The sequence below is a fragment of the Mastigoproctus giganteus genome, chromosome 3 (genome assembly GCF_048544385.1).
Source record: "Mastigoproctus giganteus isolate SK-2022 chromosome 3, ASM4854438v1, whole genome shotgun sequence".
Taxonomy (NCBI): Eukaryota; Metazoa; Arthropoda; class Arachnida; order Uropygi; family Thelyphonidae; genus Mastigoproctus; species Mastigoproctus giganteus.
In genome coordinates this window covers 109,986,641-110,005,585 of record NC_143577.1, presented here as the reverse complement: position 1 = coordinate 110,005,585, position 18,945 = coordinate 109,986,641, and the positions used below count along the sequence as shown (strand labels likewise).

Genomic DNA, 18,945 nt, shown 5'->3' with positions numbered 1-18,945 from the left:
ATACAGAGGATGAGGAAAGATTAGGGAATGACCACTGCATATTCCCGGAGCAATATGGCCTCAGTTGCTAATGCTACTAAAAAAAACAAAAAATAAATAAATAACATCTGGTGAGTATGGGCTTGACACACCCAGGATCCTGAGCTAGATATCATCATTCTCCACTTTTTTGGCGATCCCCCCCCTCTCTCTCAGTACTCAATTGGCTGGTGCAGCATAAGCCTCAGGCTTCCTTGCACCACATGGCTAATAATAATAACATAATAACAAAGGATTAAATCTTATGTAATACAAAATTCAAGAAATATACAATAAATTAAAACACAGAATAAACTAATACAAAAAAACTAGCTTCAGCAGAATAGGATGAATATTACAACAAAACTTGAATTTCTTTTTATTTTAATTATAATACTGAAAATTAACTTACATTTTTTCTAGTCGTGTATTGACCTCTTCATCATTTTCATAATCTTTTAAAATTTGCGCAACAAGGGAACCATAAGTAAATGTGAAAAGCTCAATATTCTGAAAATACAAATTAAAATATACACCACTGAGACTGATCACACAAGTATTCTGTAAATTTATATATAGTCTCAAGCTTCTGTATAGTTTTTCCACAGAATTTAGTCAATTTTCAAATCATCTTTTTGTATAAAATTTAGAGAAATCTTGCAGGCACAGAAACATACTGATTTTATAGATGTACACTAACAGGAATTCATAACAAAAATTTCATCCATTACAGCATATCCAAAATTGTGGTGGGCATGAAAATGTTTTATCATATATACATATTTAGGGAGAATGGATAGAAATGATTAAAATAAAACAAAAAGACAGATAAAAATTTATCCATAATGGTAAAAATAGCACATGAAATTAATGCATTCTCAGGATAAGATGCATCCATATTCTGAAAGGCAAAGTTTTGGAAACAAAATTTTAGTGCACATGTTTGGAACAAATTTACAAGTGCTTACTAAACAAAACATCAGTGTAGAACAAAGCTTTTACTCCATAATAAAATGTCAAAACCTCATCACTATTACTGTCACATTTGTCATTATGATCTGATATTATGGTCTAAATTTTCATTTTCTTCAGAGTGAGCTATCTTCACTGCCATCAAGGGCACTGCTGATTCCACATTTCTTGAACAATTTGGCAACTGTCTCATGTTTTACTAATTCTCATAAATTTTTTGCCCATTCACATGCCTGTAAAATTGTTGGTTGCTTCAGACACTAACAGAACCAATGCAGAGATCTGGTGCCTCCATCTATAAACAACCTGGAAACAAGAATGATTTAAACAGTTTGTTTGAAAGGGGAACAATATGTGGTCTGTCGTTATTAGAAGTGAAATAAAATAAAAGACACTATTTACCACAAGTGAATCTGTTTGGCACTGGTTACAGTATGGCCATACTTCAGTTTTCAGCCACACAGAACCGCGTGCGCACACGTATATGTGTGTGTGTGTGTGTATGGCTGACTGGCATGTTGCGATGGCTGAAAAACCCAGACTAACTCACAGGGATACCTCACTCCCTCCATCTCAGATTATTTGCTCTTCAACAAATATTTTAAAATTAATTTGCAAATGGTATACCAGTGTCATTTATATTAGAAAACAGGCCTTGTGCATCGGGTTGCATTATATCATCGTCAAAGTTTCTTGCAGCGACCGACTAACTGGTTAAAATAAAAATATAATATATACATAAGATAAAACAGAAATAAAATAATAGCATTAAAATACAATAAGATAAGAGTTAAAATACATATCATAAAAGCATTAAAATATATAGTAGCTTTTGAAGCGAAGTGCCTCTTCATCAGCTAGTCTGTGACTGGTGTACTTCAGTATATATTAATAGTTACAATAGCACAAGTCAGCTGGGCATGATCATGTATCATGAGTCTGGTGTCGGTAAAGTAGAATTACGTACAAGTGATGATCGCCAGCGCTCATCACACTGCAATACAGTACATTCTATAATAGGGTGTAAATGTACTCCCCTTGTCCGATCCATAGTACTATTATTGGTGGCTATGTGTAGTGCTTCAAGCCATGAGCGCTGGCGGTAATCACGTGAATAGTCGACGATTTCAATATCCTGTTGGGGATCAAGATTGTACTGCTCAACCCAATAATGTTTGGCGACTGCGAAGCATTCAAAATTAGCCGTTCGCAGAGCCACCTCATGTTCAGAAACCTGATCTTTCAATCTTCTACCAGACTCACCTACTTAACAGCCCCCACAATCAGGACACGTAAAACAGTATACGGAACCACTCTGTAGGAAAGGAGGAAAATTATTAGGAGGTACATGTTAGAATAAATTTTCTGTTCACTAAATTTTCAAATACATGCAATATTTTAATTAAATCAAGTTTGACTGATTTACATGTACAGCCGAGCCAACGTTTTGTGGGAGAAAGTACTTGTATTTTGAAAGAAAGAATTTGTATTGTTTTAATGTTTCAATACATTAATGAAAATATTAAAAATTATGTATTACTTCGAAATCCAAAGGTGGTGCACTTGCATCACCTTGCACTTGCTGTCAGCACCTATGGTTGCAGATATTTATTAGGTCTCTTGCTGCTCCACACTCCAATACAGAAGATGCCAACTTCCTCACTAACGAGGAAAGCATAGCCATAACTGTTGGCCTGCTTGTCATTTTGGATGGTGTTCACAGTATCTAGCTTTCTTACCATGTTTACACCCAGCAAGTATGAAATTTCTGCCATTCTTACAAAAAGGACTTACCAAATTCCTCTTGTGAAGTACTCAAAACCTTTATTGCAAATACTATAAAACACACAGTACTTTCACCACCATTTCGGAATAAAACTTATTTGGATGGAAAAGAAAGGGATAGACTTATAAACAAAATTTTAAATAACTGCGAAAAAAAAGTAGTGTTAGCACAAATGAAATTGGTAGGAGATATGGAGAGGCCAGATTTACTGAAGTGCAGCGGCATCACTACTCCAAGGAGCCACACAACTCGAAAGGCTGGGGGGGGACTCAGTTTATATATATAATTATGTTACTCAAAGAGTTACTCTTGGTGTTAAAAAAACTAAAATTAGTCCAATAAGCACATAATAATCTTATAATCTAATAATCCTTTTTAGAATTTTTTTTCTTGTATTGGAAGCTCTTGATACACAAGTCCAAATCCAGATTTGACTTATTAACCAATTCAATCATCACTTAGTTAATAAATAACCTTCCAATCTATGCATGTGTTTCAACACAGAGATGCCGTCACCGAGTAGAATGGCACTCTCCAAAGAAGCAAAGTTCCAAACAAGAAACATATCCAATAATCGGGTTAATGCCAGATCACTGTAGTTTGTAGAGTAATCAAATGATTACTCTACAAACAAAATGTAGTTTGTAGAGTAATCAAATGATTACTCTACAAACTACATTTTGATACTGTTGCACATACAAAAGATAACCTGAAAAGCAGAACCACGGTCAGGAATTTCCAGTAGCCCTAGATGGTCGAGATTCAGAAACGGGTACCCCTTCCAGACTGCTGGCGATACGGCCGTGATTGACTGGTGATCCATGAGAGGAATATTCCTTGACCCACAAATAAAAATAAATAAATCATAAGATTTAACTATCGTATGTTCGCTGTTATATCTATAGGAAGATCATAGTTGCACAACTTCATCGCAAAAAAATAAAAATAAATAAAAAAATAAGTAAATAAATAATGGCTATTAACATACAATTTTTTTTAATAATTTATTGTTATAATTATAACAATAAACTTACAATTTTCTTGGGATCACCGATTCGTGTTACTTGTTTGGACATATTGAACAGTTGAAAACAGCATTGAGATATCGAAACTTCATTGATTAAGGCAACCGAAAAGCGCTGTAACCGTTTCTGTAATTTTATTTTATCACAAAAATTCACTTACGCTTTCACCCCGCGTCAACTCTTTTATTTTTCTGCTTACAAACACTCATATTAATTAAGATGTTTATATATCGTTCTACCAGAAATCGAAATGCACGCCTCTAATCCAGCAACGCAACATGCCAAACAAACCAACCTGAAAATAGAAACATATCTGAGAAACCAACCGCTAATTGGCGCTGCTGAGTTTCCTATTCACATCTCCAGTATTCATTTCTCGATGGTCACATGATCATAAAGTTTACAAAAAGAAAAAATCTTTGTTGTATACAGACGGATCATCCCCGTACACAACACCCTTCACGGCTACAAGCCAGAGGTTTACATGAAAATATAACACAAAATAATGCATAAGAATAAGAAAAAAAAAAGAGTATTATTACTAATTATACAACCGTATGATTAATTAACAATTGAAGTTTAGTGCAGTACTTACGATTTACCAAATAGAAACCTTTTAAATGATCGTCTCCGGTTGTACCATCATTATCGCTAGTAAAAGTTCTCCCTGAGGTTCATGGGAGTACATTTTGAATGGTCAAGCTGAAGAAATAGTAAATAAACAACACTCAAGATGACTTCACGGACTTATTGCTACACAGGCATTCACAATACATCACGATTCCGCAGGTCATCAACATTAGAACGTGATGTACTAGCATTAATGACCGTATTTCCATAATACTGCCTATTATCATAATACAGAAAATCGACCACAGAACACACGCAATTTACAGGCAATATACACGGAGCTATTGTTGTCAGGGCCGTACTTATAAATTGGCGAATGAGGCGCTAGCCTCGGCCTCACCATATACGGGTTGCTCGCATGGCCTCTGTAATCACACAATTTTTAAAACGATCTTTGTATTGCAACGTTTGTGTTTAAAACATATATATATATATATATAAGTAATTGTTTTTTTCTGATTATATTTATATATGCAAGTTTTTTTCTTTTTTTGGACTCTAAACCTCAGGTATTTTTAAAGGGGGCCCCCCCGTAAGAACTTAGCGCATCGGGCCCGAGAAGTGTAAATACAGTCCTGATTGTTGTTGTTGTAATAGGGCTTTCGGCGACTAAAACCATATTGTCTATAAATTGCGCGTGTGTGTGCTGAAGTTGATTTTCTGTTTGCTGGACGAAAGACCATGCTGCCCTTCCCTTGACACCAACTAACTCAGCTACGTTCTGAAAGAGGCACAAAAGAATTCCTCCCATCACCAACGGGACTCGAACTCAAGTCTTTTCTACACGGTGTGGAGAGGCTGCGATCCTACGAACTGTACAACCCAGGAAGGCATATACGGAGCAATACGGACTTTGTCGCTAATGCTCCACACAAACAATTGGCGCGGCCCTACTCAGCATTAGTTTTCACTGATGAATTACAGGAAAACCCCGTTAAAATAATATCAATATATATACAAAGTAGTTTTCAGTCCATTTCAAAAGGAAGAGATATTCTCACATGTAAAAAAGTTTGTTTAATACAAAATATGGTTAACATGTATTACAAAGTTAATGTTTGTGCCATAGACAGGATAATCTTACTTTTCAGTTCGGATAGTACAAATTGAGCTGATTACGCCTCAGTATCTAACTGTCAAGGTTACTTTGTCAACTCAGGAGAAGGGAAGTCACATTCGTCAGTATAGCGTAAAATATAGGGGAACTGAAACACAAGTCTCATTCTTCGCGCTACAGCTGTGGGTATTCGAGTAATAAAATAAAATATATTAATTTTCTGCTTATATTAGGGATGACCAATAAAATCAGAGAAGTTCACACAACATAAAGAGAATATAATAATATTATCACATTTTGCAGTCGCTCAGGTTTGAACTATGGTCACTCAAGCAGTTATACACTGAAAGGACAGAATTCATGGGTCATCTGGTTCTGTATTGTATTGTGAATGCTAGTGGACGAACCCACCGAGGGCAGATATATATATATAGGTACACTGTATTCACGTAGACGGTAATTCGGTGTCAGTATGGATAAACGTCGTGAGTTAACCGACTTTGAAAGAGGGCGGATAGTGGATGCCCGACGCATGGGTCACTCTGTCGCGGAGGTAGTACAGAAATTGTACTGTTCCCGTTCGAGAGTCATCGGGAATACGCCATTTCCCGAAAAACATCTCGTTGTGGACAGCGCAGGAAGGTGGTGGATGAACGTCGACATCTGTCTTGTATTGTTTCAGCCACCGGAGAGCAAGAGTGGCACAAACCAATGCCCACTTCAACGAGAAAGGTGCCAGCAACGTCTCCACCAAGGCCATCAGGGGATCATTAGCCGCACTATGTTATGAGAGCCGCCTACCCACCAGAGTCTAATTGCTAACACCACGACACGGGACTCTACGCCTCAACTGGGTGAAAGAACATCGGCACTGGACCTTGGATGATTGAAGACGGGTCTGCTGGTCCGTTTCCAGTTATTTCGAGAGGAAGGGAGGGTGAGTATCTGCCGGAAACCCCATGAAGCTATATATCGGTCATGTCAACTAGGAACTGTTCAGGTAGGTGGACGATCGGTAATGGTCTTGGGCGTGTTCAACTGGCACACGTTGGGAGCTCTGGTACGTCTAGACGCATCTCTGAATGGTCCCGGTTACGTGTCCATCCTTGCAGACCATCTGCATCCCTTCATGGTCATCAGGATCATTGCAGTGCAGGTGATTGCTGCACCCCACAGTGTAATGGAGTCTTCCAGCAGGACAATGCGCCTCCCCACAGAGCCGTGGTAATTAGAATATAATTCGAAGAGCATTCTCCAGATTTTATCACCATGGAATGGCCTCCCCGTTCACCGGATATGAACTCTGTGGAGCATCTTTGGGATGATGTGGCAAGGTCCGTTCCAATTTGGATCTGCCACCCAGGAACGCGACGGAATTATGGACAGCGCTGCAGGAATTTTGGATGAAAATACCCGTGGAACGTTTACGTGAACTAATGGACTCAATGCCTTGCCGTGTGACTGCTCTTATCCGGGCAAAAGGTGGGCCTACCCCTTTACTGGGTAGATATCTCATGATTTCTGTCCACTCAGTGAACTTCAAACGCTGAGTTTTCTGTGCAAATGAGATTTTCTCGTTTAGGACCAATTTAATTTTCTAGTGAAGTAAACATTCAGGTCTGTGGTAAAAGTGAAAAACATTGTTCAGCACTGATGCAAAGGAAAAACGAAATTATGCTTGGGTACTAAACTCAAAACCATTAAAGAAGTTGATACAATAAAGGTAATGTAAGCTGCAGCCATTATCAATCCACTGTTGGATGGAAGCCTCCTCAACGATTCGTACTGAGAGAAATGGACCAGAAATTGCAATGCTGGTTTAGTGTGAGTTGGCAGATCGATCATATTTAATCAGTCAGGGGCTTGAATCCCGGTCTAGTCAAAGAGTGTGTGGTACTGCACTCCCGCTCCTGATCACTTGGCTATTGTGCGCTGGCAGCACAATGGTATCGTCACCGTCCTTCCCACACCGGGTGTAAAAGGCCCCGGTTCGAATCCCGTCGATGACGCGAGGAACTTTAGTAGGATTTTTTCGCTCCGTGGTTGAGTTAGTCAGTCTCAGGCGTAGACAGCAAGGTTCCCCTCCCCCAGAAACTGGGATTTTTTCATCCAGCAAACAAGCAAATCGACCAGAGAACACACGCAATTTACAGACAAAATAACTATATGGATAAATATAATCATTTACAGGGGACCTAATATCATAATTTGGTGTTTTTTTTTGTTTTTTTTTAGCACTTGGCTACTGTGCCCGCTACAATGAACCACAACAAAAACCGAAATTGAAAGAAATTTTACATTTCATTACTTGACTGTATGAACAATGCTAAAAACAGGAAAATAAAAAAAGAAAGAAACCAGAAGACGCTTCTCAATCTGGAATGCCAGGAATAAGAAGTACATGCGTATGCGATGGAAACATTAGAGATATGGAAGAAAGAATAACGGAATGGTTCGACAAGAGGCTGGCAGCAATTTTAACAATGCGGGTCACCTACTAAAACAAAAATTTGATTTTTTCGCATAATCAGCCTTTTGTTGGTTTCGCACAAGAGCCTTGGATTAGTGATTTCAAGTAGAGCATTGGTTGACAGCAGCAGCAGTAGCGCAGTAGCAGTAGAGCTCACATGAACTCACAAAGAGTTCATGTGACTTCCAAAATCGATTTCAGATGAACTTATGAGATTCGTGGCAGAGAGAAAAATGCAAGCGAAGGCAGATTACGACAAATCTTTGACAAATATGCTAAGCAAAACAGCAGGAACTTCTTTACTTATATAAACTCTAGAAGGAAAGAGATGAATCAGATTGATTCTTTTGCTATCTATGGTTCGACTGTTGACGATAGACGTGCGGAAATTTGCCTTTAGCCAGCGGGTGGTTGGTTGGTGGAACAGACTTCCATCCCTTGTGGTGGAGGTTGATAGCCTAAATAAGTTTAAGGCTCAGCTGGACAGGTATTTTGAACGAACAGAGGGGTGAAGTGGAAGTGGGTTTTTCTTTTTTTTTTTTTTTTTTTTTTTGGCTGATGCTGCATAAGCTTGCTTTCTTGCATCAAATGCCTCTACTAATGCTAATGCTAATGCTAATGCTAATGCTAATGATTCTGCTCAGATAGCTGACAAACTGAATGAATATTTTGCGTCTACATTCACACATGAGGAACTCTGTAGGCAAGTGAGACCAAAGTTCAAAGTATTCAAAGTATTTTATTATTTTTTTTTTTGGCGGGCTCCAGGGTTTCCCCTATTCGCCGAGGCAAGTGAGACCAGAAGCTTGTTAAACTCTAACAGGGAGCTGAATGATTCTGTAATAACTGAGAGCAAAATGGAAGACAAATTGTGTCCTTGGCGGTCGCCTAATTTACCCACATGAAAGGACTGCCAAATGAAGCGGACTTAGTATCCTAGATGCTAAAAACACGCAACCTGGATGTTTTCAGAGTCGAGAGCCAGTACTGGCAAAATAGCCTTACCATCCCAGGCTGGTTTCCCCCTAGGTGCATGGATTCCAGTTTCGGCCACTCCCCTTGATCATGTTCATATCAGATGAAGCTTATTCCTTCGTTCTTTGTCTTCCTTGCACACAGCCACAGTAACCTACTAGCTATGGCAACAACCAAATACTGTATTTCCGGCATTAAGCATATTTTTTAATATTGCCGTAAGGTGGTGTTTGATAATCGCAAGAAATGCAACATGGTGTGGTGACTGGTTGCCGAAATTTTGTCATGTTCAAAGTTTTTCTTAATTTCCAAAATAGATTTATTTATGTATCTTCAAATGATTATGCTGTGGTTTGATTAACCATATTTTTAATTTAAAAAATTATGACGGACTATAAAGAAGAGCAAAAAAATGAAATAGAAGCCCTCGAATCTATTTATCCACAGGAATTAACTTGTAAGTTCTGATTATGTACATGAGCATTGATTCATTTTTAACTTTATTGTATTACTATTATTGTTTTTACACATATTATATAGTAATCGTTGAAAGGCAGACTCCAGATAGTTTCCCAGGTTGTTTTTCGGCACTTAATAAATTATTCCGAAGCCATTTTTGGGCTAGTTGGTTGTCTTATTCTGCTCTCTCTCTCCCCACATGTTTTTGAGAGGTTAGTAACCATCGAAAATAATTGTGTGTGTCTAGTTGGAGAGAAACGTTATTTAAACTGATATACGAACCGATAATGAAATGCAGAAGTGTGCATCAGTAGATACGTCCAGTATTGTAGATTCAACTGTACCATTTAAGATTAGTAGTAGTGACATGTGATGCAAGAAAGCAAGTGTATGAGCTTATGCAGCATCAGCCAAAAGCAAATTTCACACAACCATTCCCTCTAAATGTTTGTCCAGTTTCTCCTTAAATTTATTTAACCTATCAGAGATATCAGAGACGTGGGATATCAGAGACGTGGTGTCACACAGATATAAGGGGTGCAGAACTGCAATTTGGGGAGTACAACGTCTACAGAAAGGATAGACAGGATAGGAAGGGGGGAGGGGTTATGCTATTAGTTAAGAAACACATAAAAAGAAACACATAAGCCAGTCGACATCGCTGGACAGTGCAGTGTTGAGTCAGTTTGGTGTGACATAAGCATTGGGAGATCAAAATTGAGAGTAGGAGTGTGCTATAGGCCTAATGACTCTGATGAGTATAATAAGGAACTGTACAGGGAAATAGAGTGGGCCAGTAAATTAGAGTCTTATAATGGGAGATTTTAATTTCCCAAATATTGACTGGAATTTGGGGGCTGGTTACTCACGCACTAGCAGAGCTTTTGTGGATTTATTGGATGATTGTTTTCTACATCAGCATGTTCGGGAGGCAACTAGAGGGAGTAATACTCTTGATTTGATTATCAGCAGTGATTCTTCATGCATTAAGAATCTGCAGATAAATGAACCACTAGGTGGCAGTGATCACAGTGTGCTGAAGTGGGATATACTCAAAGAGGTAACTACCATTAGGGGTAAAGGGAAGGGTTATTGCTTCCGTAAAGGCGACTACGATGGACTGAGACAGTATTTAAATTCTATACAGTGGGAACAACTGATGATGTTACCAACAGCAAATTCAAAATGGGAAGCATTTAAAGAACTTATCTTGGAAGCAACTAGGCTTTACATACCAACTAAGAAATATTGTTCAAGGTTTAGGCCAAAATGGATGTCAGATGAACTAATGAGGCATATGGCAGAGAAGAAAAATGCATGGGATACTTACAAATTAACACATGACACAGAAGCCTATGATAGATACAAGTTGATATGCAACCAAGTTACAAAGGAGGTTAGGCAGGCGAAGGCAGATTACGAGAAATCCTTGGCAAGGGATGCAAAGAAAAACAGCAAAGAGTTCTTTACTTATGTAAACTCTAGAAGGAAGGGGATGAATCAGATTGGTCCACTTGATATTGATGGGTCAACTGTTGATGATCCTGCTCAGGTAGCTAACAAACTAAATGAATATTTTGCATCGACATTCACACATGAGGAGTTATTCAGCAAAGGGAATACCAGAGGTGTATTCAACTCTAGCAGTAAGCTACAGAATCTTGAAATAACTGGGAGTAAAGTGGAGGAGAAACTGTTGAAGATAAACACAAGAAAGGCACCCGGGGTGGATGGGATCTATCCAGTTATATTAAAGGAGGCAGCAAAGGAAGTAAGCAAACCCTTAGCCATAATTATGAGAGCTTCCTTGGACTCAGGGGAGGTACCCATAGACTGGAAATGTGCAAATGTGACCCCAATTCACAAAGGAGGATCAAAGGCTGACACAAGTAATTATAGACCTGAGAGCTTAACTTCTGTTCCAGGAAAATTAATGGAGGCACTGGTTAAAGAAGCACTGCAGGATCATTTAGACAAGACTTCAGTTATAGCTCAGACACAGCATGGTTTTGTTAAGGGGAAGTCTTGCCTGACCAACTTGATTGGATACTATGATGCAGTCACAAAAGAACTGGATGCAGGGAATAACTTTGATATTATATACTTGGATCTTAGAAAGGCTTTTGATACTGTTGCACATGGAAGACTGCTACACAAATTGGAGCAGTGTGACATTGGAGGCAAATTGCTGCTATGGATAAAGGGGTGGTTGAGGGGGAGAAGACAGAGAGTGGTAATCAATGGACACTGCTCATCGTGGACTAATGTTATTAGTGGAGTCCCTCAGGGCTCAGTGTTGGGTCCATTGTTGTTTTCTGTATTTATAAATGATATTGATGATGGTATATCAAGCTTAATGTCCAAGTTTGCAGATGATACAAAGGTTGGCAGGGTTGTCAAGGACACTACTGACACTATGCTGCTGCAACAGGATCTGGGAAGGTTGAGCAGATGGGCTGAGAGGTGGCAAATGAAGTTTAACATTGACAAATGTAAAGTACTACACATGGGAAACAGCAACCCCAGAGCAACGTATCAACTCTGTGGTACTACACTGACAGTGGTAGAGACTGAAAGGGACTTGGGGGTGATTGTGCAGGCAGATATGAAGTTCTCTGAGCAGTGCAGACGGGCTGCAAGAGTAGCTCATGGAGTATTGTCAATGATATACAGGAATTTTTCCAGCAGGGATAAGGAGGTGATTATTCCATTGTATAAGGCAATGGTCAGGCCACACCTAGAGTACTGTATACAGGTCTGGAGGCCTCATTTCAAGAAGGATGTAGAGCTGCTGGAACGAGTACAGAGAAGGGCAACAAGATTAGTGAATGGAACAAAGGGGTGCTCTTACGAAGAAAGGCTTAAGTTTTGCAAATTACAGTGTCTGGAGACTAGGCACCAGCGAGGTGATCTGATAGAGGTGTATAAAGCCTTGAATGGTTTAAGCATGCTCAATGCTGATTGGATTCTTCCTCTAGCTCAGAAAAATCACCTGAGAGGGCATAAATTCAAATTGAGGAAAGACAGATGTAGGATAGACGTGCGGAAATTTGCCTTTAGCCAGCGGGTGGTTGGTAGGTGGAACAGACTTCCATCCCTTGTCGTGGAAGTTGATAGCCTAAATAAGTTTAAGGCTCAGCTGGACAGGTATTTCGAACGAACAGAGGGGTGAAGAGGAAGTGGTTATTTTTATTTATTTATGTTACTTTTTTTTTTTTTTTTTGGCTGATGCTGCATAAGCTTGCTTTCTTGCATCAAATGCCTCTACTAATGCTAATGCTAATGCTATCATCTTCCACAACGAGAGATGGAAGTTTGTTCCAGCAATTAACCACCCCCTGGTTAAAGGAAAATTTCTGCACATCTATCTTTCCTTAATTTGAATTTATGCCCCCTTAGATTCGTAATCTGAACAAGTGGAAGAATGCCATCAGAATTCACCGTGCTCAACCCATTCAAGGCCTTATACACCTCAATCAGATCACCGCACAGGTGTCTAGTCTCCAGCCACTGCAATTTGCAGAACTTAAGCCTCTCTTGGTAAGAGGATTCCTTCATTCCCCTTACCAATCTTGTTGCCCTTCTCTGTACATGCTCAAGCAAATCTACAACCTTCCTAAAATGAGGCCTCCAGACCTGTATGCAGTACTCAAGACATGGCCTGACCATTGCTTTATACAGAGGGACAATCACTTCCTTTCCCCTGCTAGCAAAATTCCTGTATATCATTGACAAAACCCCATGATCTGCCCTGGCAGCCTGTCTGCATTACTCAGAAAACTTCATATCTGACTGCACAATTACTCCTAGATCTTTTTCATTTTCTGCCACCTTAAGTGTAGTACCACACAGTTGGTACATTTCTCTGGGGTTACTTCTACCCATATGCAGTACTTTGCATTTGTCAAGGTTAAACTTCAGTTGCCACTTCTCAGCCTATCTGCCCAAATTTTCTAGATCCTGTTGCAGTAACACACTGCCATCACTGTCATTAACAACCCTGCCAACCTTTGTATTATCTGCAAACTTCGACACTAAGCTTGATATACCTTCATCAATATCATTGATAAATATACAAAACAACAGTGGACCCAACACCGAACCCTGTGGGACTCCACTAATAACATTAGTCCATGAAGAGCAGCACCCATTAATTACCGCCCTCGGTCTTCTCCCACTCAACCATCCTTTTATCTATTGTAGCAACTTACCCTTAATACCATTCTGCTCTAATTTGTACAGTAGTCTTCCATGCGCGGCAGTGTCAAAAGCTTTCCTGAAATCCAAGTATATGATATCAAAATTATTTTTTGCGTCCAGTTCCTTTGCAACCACATCATAATATCCTATCAAATTTGTCAGACAAGACTTTCCTTTAACAAACCCATGCTGTCTGAATTATTGCTGCAGTCTTGTCTAGATGATCCTGCAATGCATCTTTAACCAGTGACTCCATTATTTTACCCGGAACAGAAGTTAAAATAACTGGTCTCTATTTACTCGTGTCACCCTTCGATCCCCCTTTGTGAATTGGGGATACATTTGCACATCTCCAGTCAGTGGGGACCTTCCCCGAGTCCAAGGATGCTCTCATAATTATCGCTAAGGGTTTGCTTGCTTGCTTTGCCACCCTTAAATATAACTGGATAGATCCCATCCACCCCAGGAGCCTTTCTTATGTTTAACTTCAACAATTTCTTTAGTTTATTGCTCTTATTGAAATATATTTACATTCACCAGTATCACAGCAATACCCAAAGTAAATCAGGTATAAAAATCCACAAAAATGGAAGTGACCTGAAAAATTGAATAATTACTGATAAAATTATTAGGATTATATAATTTATTAATTTTAATAAACTAAACAAGAAGACCACCCTTTTTTATGATAACATTTGCCGATGTTGCAAATGATGAAGACAGCTGTCTTTCTTGTATAACCTCTGGTATTGAATAAATCAATGGAAATAACTTGAATGTTAGAAAAATCCTTTGCCACTATTCAGTGAACTTGGAGGTACACCTCCATCTCAGAGATTGTGGAGCATTTGATACTTTGCTTTTAAAACACCTTTATTAATGCAGATCAGTTCCAATGAATGCCCTTTTGTTTGTCTCTCTTTCTCTTCACTACAGCTTAGCAGTGAAGGGAAAACAGTGACAAGAACCATGGTTGCCTAAGGGCACATCATATATGATCTTGTCAGCTCTGAACCGATTTTCTCTATCACTTTTGTTTTTTTTTATTTGTTCTTTTATAAACATCAAATGCTTTTGTTAGTATTGCACTGATGAAGATAGTAGTCATACTAACATAATTCATTAGATAATTCATAATTTAGCAGTGGCAAGTGATGCAAGAATGCAAGCTTATACAGCATCAACCAAAAAAAAAAAAAAGACACGAAACTTCCCATTTTACCAATTCGTTCCCTTCAATAGTTTATCTAGTTCTTCCTTGAATTTATTTAAACTATCAACTTCCACAACAAGGATGGAAGTTTGTTCCAACAGTCAACCACCTACTGGCTAAAAGCAAACTTCCACACATTTATTCTGAAACTGTCCTTCCATAATTTTATATTTTAGAATATTTTATTTGTGCCCCCTTGTGTATGGTCTGAGAAAAAAGAATAATCCCATCAACATTGAGTCTACTCAATCCATTCAAAGCCTTTAAACACCAAACAGATCACCTTGCAGGTGCCTGGTCTCCAGATGCTGCAGTTTGCAAAACTTAAGCCTTTCTTGGTAAGAGCCCCCTTTGTTCCACTCACCAATCTTGTTGCCTTCTGCAATTTTATGGTTCTCGGGGAATTTTTGGTTCAATGATTACTTAGCCATAGTGCTATTGATACTCCAGTCCATACCTGTTTGTTGTTTATTATATCTGTACAATTAAAGGACGTCCATAAAGCTCTTGTGCACTTTAAAGCTGCAATAACTAGGTTCTGTATGAGATAAAAACAATCTGTAAAATGCTTTGGAAAGGTAACTTATTCTAGTATTTAGGGTATGTAATCATAAAATTAAGATTCAACAGAATCTCCAACATTACTGTTTTAAAGCATAGTATGATTTTGCAGTACCATAAACACTTGCTCCAGTTGTGTTTAAGTTACAACATTAATTGCATTTGTGATTCTCATATGAAGATCATTTAAAAGGCAAGGTTTTGTTTTGCAGAGTAAAACTATGGGTGGAGCAGGTTTAAAATGTCCCCGTAGAAAGCATCCAATGGGGACAAATCAATTGAGTGAGCTGGCTGAGCAGTTGGTCTGCCTCTGTGAATCCATCTGTTTAGGAAGACTTAATTTAAAAATTGTCAAACATTCCAAGTGTGATTGAGACCTGCAAGTTGTCTGTCCAACATGTCCAACAATAGTAAAGTTTCGTGACGAGGATTCTCATAATGTTTTTTATACAATGTCAACATTCCAAGTGAAGTGACAAGGTGCCCCATCTTGCTGAAAGACCATATTAGCTTCAATTCTTAATTGTCTTAGTTCAGGAATAAAAAATTCTGTATAAGGAATAAAAGAATAAAAAAAATCGCAATTATCCAATCTTAATTCAAAAAAAGAAAGGCCAATTATGCATGTTTTCCTACACAACATTGGCTTTAGCAGAATCTCTTTCATGTTCCCTGACTTCCTGTGGTTTCTGTGGCCCCCAAATATGACAGTTATGGTGATTAACCTTGCCACTAATGCAAAACATCGCTTCATCACCAAACATTAGATCAGTAAGAGATAAGATGACATTTTTAACATTGTTCATTAAATTCGTGACATAAAGCTAATCTTGCATGGTATCCTCTTCCAACATTTGATGCAGTTCAATCTTGTAAGGTTATTTGTGCAATGTCACACGGAATTTCGGAGATTCTCATCTTAGTGATTTTCATGGGCTTTGCTGAAAAGCTTCCTCGACAGGTGCCACAGTCTCATCATTTAATCCAGGCTTTCCAGATTGTCACATATCATTAACAGAACCAGCCTCTTTAAACTTCTTCATCCAGTTTGAAATTGAATTTCTGTGCAATGCTTCCTTTGTGTAATGTGCCGTAAATTTTCTTCTAACCACTAATATGGACTTAAACTGTACTAGCCAGAGGAAGCAGTTCACTTTTGTCTTCCATTGACCATATTTATAGTGTAGATTATCTGAAAAAATTAAAGAACAAAATTAGTGTAAATTAAGTAATTATTTTTAGTGCATAAAAACTAGAATAAATTACTTTTCCAATACATTTTACAGATTGTTTCTATCTCATATAGAACCCAAATTATTACAGCTTTAAAGTGCACAAAGACTTGATGGACACCCTGTATATGTTTCGTGGGATGATTTTCATATCTTGTTACTAAAAACCCAGAAAAACTTAAGGGTGGGTGGAACCGTATTACCTATGCCTCATATTGGCCAACTACAGTCCAATTGAAGAGGAGGCCTTTAAGAATTCCTACTGTCTCTAATAGGATTTGAACCCTTGCTTCTCCAAACAAATGGTAGCAAATAATAGGAATAAATTTATATAATTTCATTAATAATAAGGATACATCAGATTTGCTGGATATTAAATAAATCTACAGCCATTATCAATCCACTGCAGGATGGAGGTCTTCTCAACAAGTCATGTTGAGGGAAATGGACCATAATCTGCCATACTGGTCCAGTGCACTTTGGGAAATCGACCATATTTAGCAGTCAGAGGCTTTTACCCCATTCTACTCAGAGTGTGTGCTACTGCACTCCTACTCCTCACCACTCGGCTACGGAGGCTGTTTTTGCTGGATATTGATACTTTTTAATTGCTAAATTTATTGATTCTCATAGAATATTTTATCTTGAAACTCATCTCAGGTTAACATATACATATTCTCTTCTGTTAATTTTATTCATGATTAGTCAATGAACAAGTATAATATAACAACAGATTTTTAGCTTACAAAAAATTAAAAATTATACTGGGTTAATATTAATTGACTAGATGATATTTCAGAAGTTATCAATCCATTAATTGCCATCAGAATTGTTAAAGTCCATTGAAAAGCATTTGTACTTGCAGCACCTTGTTAGTTGTTTTCATTATGTACATTATGTATAAATAGATGTCATATACTTATATAGTTTGTTTCAATGTTTGCAAAGGGTATTTTTTTATTTTAAATGATATTTTTTCTGTGAGACTGAGATTAGAATAATTTTAAAATCATTTTGTAAATTAATGTGAAATTTTGTTTTATAATGTGTGAATTTGTCTCTGTAAGATGGTGACTTATTATTTTATTTAATATTTTTATACCACTATAGATATGTTTTAAGTTTTAAGTGTTTTAAGTTTTCAACTATTACTATACCTATGTGTAACCTATTTCATCCATTACTCCACATATGCCTAATGGGAATATAGAAAATGCAGAAATGTATGCATTAAATAATGTGAACCTAACTGCCTGCCTTACACTTCTGATTTATGAACTGCTACTTTGGAACATATAGTGGTCATGAATGTTGAGAAGACTGTATAAGCTTCCAATTCTGAATGCTTGGTTGACTCCCTCAACACATCCATTTATATACAAAATCACATAGGCATATATATAGATTATTATATAGATAATAAAACTTATAAACCTTGGGAAATAATTCATACACCTCTTATTAGACATGAATACTTTTTTTTACTTTTAAGGAACGCTGCTATGGACTACTAATTATTATGAAATTCTTTTTTTTTTTTTTTTTTTTTTTTTAATTTCATTTTCATTTAATCTCTGGCTTTAATTATATTAATTTTTCATTCAATTTTAGTGCTGTGTGATGATCCATATATCTTTACGATTGATATCAAATCAGAAAATTCACTAGAAGATCCAGATAATGGAAGTAAGTAAATAAAAGGACATATTTTGTCTGTGCCTATTTATTATTCATTGCAGGTGAACTTAATCTTTTTCTTGACTGAGTAACCCAATTTTGATTTGGCTGTATATGAAAACATTTACTATATTGTCATATATAGCAGTCAAACCAACCTCATATGCACAGTATATAAGCACAAAACTGATACTCATTGTCTGAATTTATCTCATCTGTAAGAAATATGTTGCTTATAAATATTTGATTGAATAAGTTATTGCCTTAGTTTTGGATGTAAACTTAACTTAATTTTTGGCTTTGTTAAATTTTGTGGATTGTTTACCAATCTAAGGAATTAAATTTATTTATTTTTTTTTTTTTTAAAGAGAGAAATCTGTTTTCATTGTTTCTGTTTTCTTCATTAAGCAACATTAATTTTGCGAGTATCCAGATTTTTCTCCAGATATAGACCCAGCTCATTAGTGCTTCAAATAAAATTATTATACAGAAGTGAAAATGATAAGAAATTCAGTTAACATAAAAGTGAAAAAATAGAACAAGAAAAATGAAAAACATTGTATGATAAAAAATAAAGGAGAAAGGAAAAATGTGTTTATTGCAAAATTAAAGATAGAGAGGAATTAATCATGTTGGTTAACAAGTCATTAGCTTATATTTCTTCTTCTTT

At 37.3% G+C, this 18,945-nt stretch overlaps 2 protein-coding genes across 3 annotated transcripts in view; one reads left to right on the top strand and one right to left on the bottom strand.

The window, feature by feature from the left end:
* The window catches only part of LOC150088219 (trafficking protein particle complex subunit 3-like), a 57,533-nt gene extending 53,443 nt beyond the window's left edge, over positions 1–4,090 (bottom strand). Inside the window, exons 1-2 of the mRNA XM_090370633.1 lie at positions 3,811–4,090; positions 431–528 (exon numbers count right to left, since the gene is read on the bottom strand). Of these exons, the coding sequence (XP_090226759.1) occupies positions 431–528; positions 3,811–3,852 (140 nt within the window). The 5' untranslated portion in view covers positions 3,853–4,090. The remainder of the gene's footprint in view (positions 1–430; positions 529–3,810) is intronic.
* Positions 4,091–9,162: 5,072 nt separating this feature from the next.
* Positions 9,163–18,945, top strand: part of LOC150088218 (RWD domain-containing protein 1) — a 103,539-nt gene continuing 93,756 nt past the window's right edge. The window contains exons 1-2 of one of the 2 annotated variants that reach the window (XM_090370630.1): positions 9,163–9,390; positions 18,210–18,284. In XM_090370630.1, the coding sequence (XP_090226756.1) occupies positions 9,318–9,390; positions 18,210–18,284 (148 nt within the window). In that variant the 5' untranslated portion in view covers positions 9,163–9,317. Of the gene's footprint in view, positions 9,391–18,209; positions 18,285–18,945 lie in introns of those variants that run through there. The other variant, XM_090370632.1, reaches the window with a different exon arrangement.